The sequence below is a fragment of the Odontomachus brunneus genome, unplaced genomic scaffold (assembly GCF_010583005.1).
Source record: "Odontomachus brunneus isolate Ranch 3 - 2012 unplaced genomic scaffold, Obru_v1 Obru_scaffold_063, whole genome shotgun sequence".
NCBI classification, from domain to species: Eukaryota; Metazoa; Arthropoda; class Insecta; order Hymenoptera; family Formicidae; genus Odontomachus; species Odontomachus brunneus.
In genome coordinates, this window is record NW_022639513.1 from 499198 (window position 1) to 511035 (window position 11838).

Consider the following 11838-nt stretch of genomic DNA (forward strand, 5'->3'; position numbering starts at 1 on the left):
GTTCACAGAATCTGTGCTCAGCATGGTATATCGCGAAATATATATGATGTATCGATAGAAATTACTGATCTCAACACTATTTAAATCGTGTAAAAAATTGTCGAATATAATAGACGTAAAAAAACTCAGAAAATAATGGCCATTTACTCACCACGCGAAAAAGTTTAGGTAGTACATAAAATATACACTTAAATATATTTTCGTATTTTTACTTACGTTTATCACTTACTTGTTATCGTTTTTTATCGTAAACTTACGTAAATCCATTTATACACGACATTAATTTAATGAAGTATTTTGTTTAAAATAGACTGGGAAATAGGTCATCTCTTTGTAAATTCTTGATAACATTGCCTCTAAATATGGCTTATAAGCTTCCTTATCGGCTCATAAGACATTGAAAGGCACTTTTATTAATAAAAGAAATATTAGAAAGAATTTAATAGTTATTAATATTTTCTATTTACATACAAATTTATTTTTTAACATGAACGTAAAGTTATCACTGGTAAATATATTACTCTAATACATCGTTTTCGCTTTTTTAAATAATCAATAAATAACAAATATATATTGCGTATGTTTAGAAAATTCTAATACTTTTAGTGCATGATATGTTGAAATTGTTGGTCTGCGTCATTTTGAAAGTAGCAACAATCAACTACTCACGAGCAGCAACATTGTACACTTTAACATTTGGATCCTTTTGCAGATAATCCAAGGCCAATTTGCAAAAGTCTTATAGAATTGCGAAAATCGCGATTACGATTATTTCTTACGACTTTTTTGTAGTGAAATATAAGTTTAAACATTGACAAATTATTTGCCCGTACCTGGCGGTGATTGTTCTGCTAGAAATAATACATGCTTCTTATGATCTGACTTCAGTATTCAATGCTAGCAGCATTTTTTTATTTAAAAAAATGCGTTGCTTATTGAACGGGACTGTTTAAATAAAAATAAACAACAAGAAAGATTAATATTTATCTAACAATTCCTGAAGATGGATGGAAACGCACCAATCAAAACAGAGTATTTACATCTAGCAAGCAATCTAGTACGAAAACAAGCATCGCTGGCTTTATTCTATCTTTGTTATACATAGTCTATATATTTTTCAGGATGAGAAAAACATATTATCTATTGCTAAATTGCTCAATATAATACAGAAAAATTATTAGCTAAATGTTGTTTATAGCCATCACTACCTCGATTCCTTGTTAAGAAAGTGGCGACTCGTGGCGGAGATTTTAGCCCATTCTTTAGCATATTCTGAATCCTCTTTTATCGATAAAAGTGCCTTAAATGTAGCTTTTCAGCCAATCAGGTGGCTCCTAAGTCTCTTTTAGAAGCATTTTTATAAATAAAAGAAGATTCAGAATATGGGCCTTTGGAACTAATTTATGGAAATAACAAATTCAATCCACTAGACGCTACAAATCTTTTGAAGCGTTGTCATGGCTTCTTTTTGAGCCTTTCAAAGCGTTTGTAGCGCCTAGTGGATTGCACCCTTCAACTCATTATTTTTATAAGTTAGTTCCAAAGTCTCCGCTATGAGCCGCCACTTTCTTTAACGAGGAATCGAGGTTATACGATTCACGGCCATTTCAACAAGAAGAAGAAGAGGAATCGAATACTAGTGGAATGAGGTGAATTCCCGGCCACTCCAACAAGAAGAAACGGAATCGAGGTTGTGATGGCTACAAACAGCATCTAGCTAATAATTTTTTCTGTATTGTATCGAAGACATAATATAACTCGACAATGGGTTATAAGACATTTTTTAATTTATCCTGAAAATCCTGATATTAAAAATATCGATATAATATCGCCGCTATTTGAGGAACGATTTTAAATTTAATATCAGTACATAACACAATATATTACATTACTGATTTGTTTTATATTACATTTTAATTAAATTAAGGCCTATATTAATAATCGTTATTGAAAATTGCATTAAGTGAAATATTCAAATTTGAATTTAGAGTCAGATAAAAGTTTTTCAGCTGAATTATAGTTATAAATGTAAGGTCATATATATAAACAAGCAGCATAAACTTTTAAAAGACATTTTAAAAATATATAAAAGAAATAGGACACTCTTTAAGATATTTTTTAGAAGCTTCCATTATCTGAGTTATGATTCAAATAGAAAACTCAATTCAGATCTAAATTGTCTAAATTCAGATTTGAGTATCTCATGAGGAACAAAAATTTCAAATGTCTATTATAAATATATCCAATATTACAATTGCTAATTCTAATTGGTTTATATTTAAATTTAAATGAAATCTAAAAGTATAAATAGTACCAACCAGATCCAAGAGTTCACTGAGTGGTTGCAGTATGAGTAGACCAATTGAAGTCTTATAGGATTGTATTAATAGTTATTACTTGAAACTCATCTTAACTGAAATACACTTATGTATCATAAAATAACTGCTAATGCATTTATTGATACAAAGGAATTGAGAAGAGAATATATTATATGATTCACATAATTTTCAATTTAAATAGATTGTGTTTGAGTTATTGTGACATATAGCTGGGTGATTATTAATAAATGTTGTGTAGTATAAATAAATAAAACAGAAAGTTTACATTGCTCATACAATGAGGGATGTTGTTGATGTTAAACGTTAATTACACTTCAACAAGTGTGTACATTTAAATGTTAATTATACGATTGAATATAATCTCAAAGCAATTGCGACTTTGATATTATGCTTTTTGTTGGGAAAGCGACGCTTTTATCTGAGTTTGCTAAAGTGTTTGCTGTATCTTCTCAAATGTTTTTCTATGAGTATCCATTTTCTTGTTCAAGGTAACGATTAAATCCTCTGAATATGTTTTCTGAAATGGGCATATAAATTGAATATTTTAGTGCTTATTAAAAAAGATATTTAATAGAAAACGAATGAGTGAATAGTAGAGTATGAATAAATGATTTAAGTTATCGTACATAAACATGCGCATTTACGTAAATTTACGATAAAAGAATGATAACAATGTGATGAACTTAAAAAGAGATACTGCTGACATACCATTAAAAGTTTCGCGGTATATTCTTTGCCCCTCCACAAACACCCTCCATGATAAATACCACGTCGGTACCTCAGACGTCGTGAAGTTGACTTTGACCGTGGTTGAGTGATTATATCGTCAGTTTATGATCAATTGCTGTGTACAGTATCCAAACGTGATTCATCACAATGTCTGCCTTGACGAAAGGTAAAACATTTTTTTATATATACTTTTCGTTCGAAAATTATTTTTCCACGTAAATTGTATAGTATTCACGAATTTTATGAATCATTACTATCTAGGTTGCATTCCAAAACGTCCTCTCCGAGGAAAATTTTACTCTTAAGTCTATAGTATATGTTACATGAACTATAGATTTAAGAGTAAAATTTTCCTCGAAAAAGATATTTTAGAATGCAACCTTATAAGACAAACATAATACGTATTGAAATAGGTTATTTTTAAATGCACTTGTTTTTTTGTAATAAAAAGCAAATGTATATTTAAGTGTAATTTGCACATTTTAAGAGAGAAAAAAAGAAAGTATGAAGTGTAGTCAAAAAGTAAAGACATGTTAATGCCAAAAGCGTCACAAAAAAGATGTTATAAACCGATGCAAAAAGTGCAAATCATCCAGTTAAGAGATTAAGGCTGTGTTCGCCTTGGGTGCTTATATGCTGTAAGTGTCATTCTATCTTCTTCCCGCATGTAATGAGCAATAAAGATAAAATGACGCTTACAGCGCGTAAGCATCCAAAGCGAACGCAGCCTAGATCAGAGGCCTGGGTATCTATTATGGACTTCTTTGGAATCAATTCCGATCGGAAACATTCAGTTATTTCCTAGATTTCTATTGTCTTTTCTAGAGAAAACGGAATTATTCCGATCGGAATTGATTCCGAAGAAGTCCATAATAGGTACCTTGTTCTTTGTAGCTGCACTGCTGAACTAGTGCAATAAGTTAGAGTGAGAAAACGTATACTTGTCTCACTTTAATATATCGCACTAGTTCAACAGTGTCGCCAGAAATTTCGCCCAGTAGCACCGGTAGTATTGAGAGGGGATAATTCACACAACGTGCCCATGTATATGTGCGCTCTGGGTACCTATCATGGACTTCTTCGGAATCAATTCCGATCGGAATAATTGCGTTTCCCCTAGAAAAGACAATAGAAATCTAGGAAATAACTGAATGTTTTCGATCGGAATTGATTCCGAAAAAATCCATAATAGGTATCCTGAACTTAGTCGGATGTGAATATATCAAATGTTGATATGTTCATGCGTGGAAGTTACCAAATTATCTTATGTTTGCGAGGAATATTCTGCACAATGTGGATGTTGCACATTTTTCTACCACAAAAAATTAGAATGTTAGATATGCTATTTTTTAAATATTCAAAATACAAGTGAATGGAGTATTGGAAGGAGAAAAATCAAAGATAGATATTCTAATGTCATCTTCGTTGAGAACTCATTGTCAATATAAAATATTCAAATAGAATAAAATATAAAATATTCAAATAGAATAGAAAGTAAAAAATTACAAATTGCTATTTTACATGGTAAGCTTTTGTTACATATTTTTAACAGCAGTAAAAGTTTGCATATATATGAGTATGTTGATAAGAATTCAAATTTTAATGTTATTTCTTTTCAATATCATGCATATATCTCAAGTTTTCTCCAATTTCTATTAAAATTGTATCCTAGTAAAATATAAAAGTAAACTGATTAAATAGTTGAGATATAAAAAAATAGAGAAAATGAACTTAACTGCTCAATCTTTTGTACACAGCTTGCCTAATTGAAATTCTTTCAGGTGTTTATATTATCGCTGCTAAGCGTACCCCATTTGGCACAATGGGAGGTATATTTGTGAACACAAATGCAACAGAATTGTCAGTAACTGCATCAACTGCTGCAATGCAGGCAGCAGGTATACACCCAGAGAAGATTGATAGTGCTGTATTTGGACATATCATGGCAGTAAGTGTATTACATCAATGCTGTAATATCCTATTCAACGATATAACTTATGTACAACATATATTGTAATGTACTTACAATATTAAGTAGGAAATTATTACACACAATGTGTAATGTTATTATTATTTAATTAGATACTTTCAAAAATTCTTGCAAAAATATGATATATCTTTATTTAATTTCTGTCTTATGCAGAACTCATCCTCTGATGGAACTTTCCTAGCAAGACATGTTTTACTGAAATCTGGAATCCCAGTTGATAAACCTGCGTACAGTGTGAACAGATTATGTGGTTCTGGTTTCCAATCAATAGTAAATGGGGCTCAGGTTGGTCAAATAGATGTAGTAAAAAGATTGAAAAATAGAACAAATATCACACATGCCCATATACACACACATATACATACACATTCATATTGTAAGTAGCTTAATGTACGTATAATTTATAAAATTTCGCATATTTTATATTGAAAGATTAATACATAATTCTGAGAAATTTGCAGAATACACAGGTCACAAATGTCCCTAGTAAAAAAAAGTTTATAGAGAACGATAGAATAAAATAATTATTTTCTATCTTTTTGAATATGGATTATGAATTCACAAATGTGAATAGTATTCTATCGTTTTCTATAAACGTTTTTTGCCAGAGATACTAATATATGAATTCTTTGTTACAGAGTATTTTAGCAGGAGATTCAAAAATCGTCTTAACAGGAGGTACAGAGAACATGAGCCAAGCTCCTTTTGTTGTGAGAGGCATTCGTTTTGGAACTGTTCTGGGACAGAAGTACGAATTTGAAGATTCACTCTGGCTCGGATTATTCGATACTTATTGCAATTTACCTATGGGTATGACTGCGGAGAAACTGGGTGCCAAATATAACTTGAAGAGGGAAGAAGTTGACCAATTCGCCTTGAACAGTCAACAACGCTGGAAAGCTGGTATAAATCTATAATATATTTAGAATTATGAGTAACTAATTACATTTTTAAATAATTATTGTGTCCAGTTGACAATTAATGTGGATTTAATTCTACTCAACCGTTTAATTGACAATTCATTTCAACAAGTTCAATCGAAAAACCGTTCAACTGACAATTGATTTTAACCTAACTACTTTATTCAACTAAAGACTGATCTATTGAGGATTGATATGAATGACAGAAATGAATGATCGTTCAATTAATAATTAAACTTGACAAATTTAAGTCTTGAAAAGCCGTTTAATTGCTTGATTATATTGATATGAGCAAATTCAACCGATTCAATCTGAGATTGGCGAAGATTGATATATGTGTGTAATCAATACCGATCCTACTTGACACTTCTCCATTATCGGCATCTGCTACGATGCTACGGTATGAATATTATCTATATTGTAACCTTGAATAATCGAACACACGTTGATTGAATTTACTCATATCAATCATCACTTAAACGATCTTCAACTAAATTACTAAATTTTCAATGATCAATTAACCCTTTGGGGACGGAGCCGCTCGACGGGCTATAAGGAAGATAAGACTTCATCGCTAATGGCCCCTAATGTCTTTAAATGAAAACGTGACTCTTTTACTATACCTATGCGTATCTTATCGCTCAGAACGACAGACGTCGCGAGCCTTGCAGCTACGAACTAATTTGGGCGGCTATATGCCGACACGCGTCCGGAACGGTAAAACGGCTTGGGCGGCTATATGCCGACACTCGTCCCCAAAGGGTTAAACCATTTTTGGGGTGTTCTTTGATTAGATTTGCTAAGTTTAATTGTTAATTAAATAATTTTTTATTCTCTGCTCATATCAATCGTCAATTAAACATTCTTCGATTGATTTTACTACAATCAATTGTTCATTGAATTGGAATATAATTAAGAAAAAATTGATGTTTTTGCAATTCTGAGTATATTATCCTACAAAATTGTATCAGCTAGATATTAGATAAAAATTTCTTATTCATTAAATCGTTTCTTTTTCTTTTAATTAAATAAATTTAAAGTGATAGGTCTCTGTATATTATTCGAGATTTATTGAAAAAGTACATATGTTACAGCCAATGATGCGGGCCGTTTCAAAGAAGAAATAGCACCTATTCAAGTGAAAGTTAAAAAGCAAGATGTAACTGTTACGGTAGACGAACATCCACGTCCGCAAACGACACTCGAGAGCCTTGCTAAATTGAAACCAGTTTTCCAAAAAGATGGATTAGTCACGGCTGGTAGCGCATCGGTATGTGTTTTTTTTAAGTTACAGATATAAATGAACTAATTTTAGCTTAATCTAATCTACAATTCTTTCAAACTTCTAATCGGATTATATAATTCAGATAGATTGTATTAATTATTTGTTGTTTTATTAAATGTTGAATAGTTCGTCTTGGAAGTTATACGAACAAAACTAATGCAGTGTATGTATATTATATCATTTATATAGTTTTATAAGTAATTAACTTTATTCTCGTTTCCTCGTAGGGTATCTGTGACGGAGCAGGCGCTGTTATTCTAGCTAGCGAAGAAGCCGTCAAGACAGAAGGATTAAAACCATTGGCACGTTTAATAGGATATTCCATCGTCGGCGTGGATCCAAGTATTATGGGAATTGGACCTGCACCAGCAATCAAGAACTTGCTCAAAATTACAGGCAAATCTCTTAACGACATAGAACTAGTGGAGGTAGGATTCATATCTACGTAGCAAAAGATGTGCTTCGCAAAATGGCACTTTTAACGCGAAAATGCATAAAAAATAAATGACACGGAAGATTAGATTTTTTATTTTCTTTCGACATGTGCGCATGTCGATTGTCTCATTTCCAATAGATCAACGAGGCATTTGGAGCTCAAACTCTGGCTTGCGCAAAGGAACTTAATCTAGACTTGAACAAATTAAACGTGAATGGCGGAGCCATTGCTCTGGGACATCCATTAGCCGCTAGCGGTAGTAGAATCACCGCTCATTTGGTGCACGAACTTAAGTATGTCCCTCTTATAACGCCACCAAAAAAATGACCACATTTTTTCCTATATCAGTACTTAAACGTATCTGCGTTTGTTTTTTACAGGAGACGAAAGGCTGGGAAACTAGGTATTGGCTCGGCATGCATTGGCGGCGGCCAGGGCATTGCCTTGATGGTAGAGACACTGTAATTATTAAGACTGCCAAAATTAAGTCGTGATATTTGTTATATGAACAAAATCAATGCAGTAATGGTTTGCAGCATTTATTCTGCCCATATATAAAATTATTGTTGATCATTAAAATAATCTCATCGCAGTGATCGATGTTAAGTGGTATTATGATGTCAATAATATTTTTTGTCATTTTTTTGTTCACTGTGAGCCATGAGATTGTATAGGCGCAAATAATATTATATACAAAAAGTTATATATATTTTTATACATATAGCAATTTAATGCCGAATAAAGCAAAACTGTTGGTAATTGTTCCGAGCTCTTTTTTTAGGATATAAGAAAAGCTATGTGATCCGATAAGGATATCTACGAAATTCGATATTAACGACGAATTTATTTAGGCGGCTGTACTTTGAAGTACCGTAAAAATCGAGTAGGACGTCCGTAGTATCTGAAACACACGGAAACCGTTAGTTTCGTCATAGGTATTTCGACATATCGCTTCTAAATATACAAAATTGTCAAAACAGTCTCAAAACCATCTGCTCGATTTTGAGCCTACACGGATTTTAATAAAAAACTGACAAATTATTAAATGATTCACAGTAAACGTAGAAGCTGTTTCAACTACAATTTTTCCGATAAACTGTGAACCTGTACGAAAGTGTCCAATGAGAGCAACATGATGTTGCCGGCGCTTAGAGTGAACGGACGTTGAGCCCTTGTCATCATAATTTGTAATCCACGCTTGAATCCTTCCGTTCCCGAGAACCATTTGCTCGAGTAAGCTGCTGTGACTATGCGTAAGCTCTGAAAATTATACATATTTCTCCTCTGTACAGGAAGGTCAATTTAATACATTCGCCAGCAGTGTCATATGTCTGTGCTACGTAGCCAATTTTCATACAGATTGGCCAATTTTAGCCAATTTTCATACAGATTGGCGTCAAATGTATATGTCAAATCTCACATTTTCTTCATAGCGCACAGCCATAATAGCTTATATTCGATTGTGTAATAAATTAATTCTGGATCTTTCAGGTAAAATAAAAGAATTGCAATTTATGATATTATAATTTTATGAAACAATAAAAAGAATGGAAAATCATAGATTTCTCAAAACACAGCGCACGCATTGTTTTATAAAATTATAATGATATAAAAATATAAATGTTATATTTTACGTGAAAAATTCGAAATTGCTTATTACAAAACTCAATATTATTGAAGTTACTACAATTTTCATTTATACATACGTATATATACGTATATATACGTGCGTAGAAAATAGTCACTATATATTAAATGCTTTCCATTTAGTAACATTGTCGATATAAGTATCATTCTATCTCTGTTACTCATTGGATACCCAGTGAGCAGAAGCTCTCAAATCGACATCTTAAAGATGGCATTAGTCATCTTTAAGATATTAAAAGATCATAAAGAAACAGATTCTTTATGATCTTACAGATTCTTTATGATCTCTTAATGGTATCTTAAAGATAGTAATGCGTCGATTTGAGAGCTTCTGCTCACTGGATATGGAATAAAAACAGAATGATATTCAACTTGTGTTACTGAATAGAACTCATTTATTATCGCTGGTTTCTGTATGAAAAAGAAAAATCATTTTATGTAGAATGGAAATGTATTGAATATTTTTAGAATCTAAGCGTGTTGCAATTGACTGTACTCACATGGAGATGCAATTCATTACCATGCCAACAGAAGATAAATATCTGATATGTCATACAACACATATACGTCAGCATGCCAATCAGCACCGCCGGAACATACTCCTTCATCTGCGGCACAGATAACCCAGTTACATATGAAACATAATCGATACACGACGAGTCGAGCTCTTCACCTGCGATACATTAAAAGCAATCAGACAGATGATCACACAATTGGAAAGAAATTGAAGAAAGATCACGGTGCCGAAAATGTCCTGGATTTCCCTCGTGAAACTGCGAATCAATGCAATTAATTGTAATAGAGTTAAAATCTTGTAAAAATGCGAACGAATGGTTGATTCTTGTTATATCAACGTGTGAATGTCGGATTTTATATTCTCTTAGATATCTTACTAAAATATCATATTACTGTGTACAGCGTTTCGCTTGAGTTGTTGATAAGACAGATGATCTTTCTCTGCAATCTCGCCCGACTCTCCCTTGACATTTGACGCGCTGTGAATATTTTTCTCGTTATCTATCGAGATAATGTTTCGCTTCAAAATCGCAAGCTGACAACAAGCGACCGTGATCAGACCGGTGATCAGCGTGTCCATCGCTACATTGTGGAAGCATGCGATTATGATTGCGACACCCTGATGTCCTGCAGTGATCTCGAAGGCCGGCGTTCTCGTCACGTTGTAAGGATACCATCCCTCCATCGGTAGTCTGCGCGAGCGGCCGGCGATCAGATCGGCGATGGGAGTGAAGCCCCAACAAAACACCGCAATTGCCCCGAAACTCTGATAGGCCGCATGATGGAAGAGACCTTTCCACGTGTAGCTGATCAGGAGATCCTGGTGCGTCTTGTCGTGTCGATTGAAGACGTGACTGTTGCTTATGTCTAGGAGTGCCTTGATCCGCGCTTGACAACGAAGCATGACTATCACCTAAGCATATGGACATGAAAAATTAATCGCACATAAGAATAATTTATTGGCGTTATTTATAATACTTGCTGATTATAAAAAAAAAAAAACAGTATTGTGGAAGAAAAAAAATCGAGTGTGCGATGGCCGGGAATCGAACCCGGATCAACTGCTTGGAAGGCAACTATGCTAACCATTACACCACCATCGCACGTTGGTACATTTGCGCGATTTGTGCCAGATGTAATTCTTATCTATCGTGCCTGACGATAATTGTGAAAACCAGTTCCCCACTTTCAAATAAGACCACATGCAATCTCTTTAATATTCTGTACATACATTCCGCATAATGTATCAGGTATAAAGTAGGATGGGAACCTCAACGTGCGATGGTGGTGTAATGGTTAGCATAGTTGCCTTCCAAGCAGTTGATCCGGGTTCGATTCCCGGCCATCGCACACTGGAATTTTTTTTATTTACAATTGCATATAAACTTAAGATATATATATATATATATATAAACTTTTAATTGCAATAATTAATTATAATTTTTATTATATAGTATGTCTGGCGATAAATGTCCTATATCTCATATACATGTAAATTAGATCAAACTGTACACAAAGTTCCTCTACTATTTTGCAAATAGCCACATAAAATTTTGAGTTATTAATTAAAGAAGCTTGGCGAATAATCATACGTGATATACAGATGAATTGTCCAGTTTGACTTAATCTGCAAGCATACAACGACAGACGTCGCTATCACAACTCATCTGCCGTACTCCACGTGATTATTTGCGAATCTTCTTTAATTAATAACTCAAAATTTTATGTGGTTTGCGAAATAGTAGAGAAATTTTGTGTTTAGTTTGATCTAATCTATACAGGATATAAAGTTAAATTGTTAAAAGAGAAAGAGAGAGAGAGAGAGAAAGAGAAAGTTAAAAGTTAAATTAATTTATATATATGCGAGATACGGAACATTTATCATCAGATACCTTGTATATATTATATATATTTATGTACAAAATATATATATATATATATATATATATATATATATATATATATATATATATATA

At 32.9% G+C, this 11838-nt stretch overlaps 2 protein-coding genes, 1 long non-coding RNA gene and 2 other non-coding genes across 5 annotated transcripts in view; 2 read left to right on the forward strand and 3 right to left on the reverse strand.

Moving 5' to 3' along the window:
• Window positions 1–2429: 2429 nt before the first annotated feature.
• On the reverse strand, window positions 2430–3196 carry LOC116846350. The gene is made up of 2 exons (XR_004378464.1): window positions 3048–3196; window positions 2430–2856 (listed from the first exon to the last, which is right to left on the reverse strand). It is a non-coding gene; the product is annotated as an uncharacterized LOC116846350 (long non-coding RNA).
• LOC116846349 (3-ketoacyl-CoA thiolase, mitochondrial) lies at window positions 3090–8458 on the forward strand. Its single transcript, XM_032820056.1, has 8 exons — window positions 3090–3234; window positions 4850–5016; window positions 5212–5343; window positions 5697–5961; window positions 7073–7248; window positions 7491–7691; window positions 7838–7992; window positions 8080–8458. Exons 1-8 carry the CDS (start codon window positions 3216–3218, stop codon window positions 8162–8164), a joined length of 1200 nt encoding a protein of 399 aa, XP_032675947.1. The 5' UTR covers window positions 3090–3215; the 3' UTR covers window positions 8165–8458.
• LOC116846348 (odorant receptor Or1-like) overlaps window positions 8455–11838 on the reverse strand; it is a 4318-nt gene continuing 934 nt past the window's right edge. Inside the window, exons 2-6 of the mRNA XM_032820054.1 lie at window positions 10240–10775; window positions 10020–10119; window positions 9847–9954; window positions 8804–8959; window positions 8455–8600 (exon numbers count right to left, since the gene is read on the reverse strand). Coding sequence (XP_032675945.1) covers window positions 8547–8600; window positions 8804–8959; window positions 9847–9954; window positions 10020–10119; window positions 10240–10775 — 954 coding nt within the window. The 3' untranslated portion in view covers window positions 8455–8546. The remainder of the gene's footprint in view (window positions 8601–8803; window positions 8960–9846; window positions 9955–10019; window positions 10120–10239; window positions 10776–11838) is intronic.
• On the reverse strand, window positions 10894–10965 carry Trnag-ucc. Its single transcript has one exon. It is a non-coding gene; the product is annotated as a tRNA-Gly (tRNA).
• Trnag-ucc lies at window positions 11141–11212 on the forward strand. The gene has a single exon. It is a non-coding gene; the product is annotated as a tRNA-Gly (tRNA).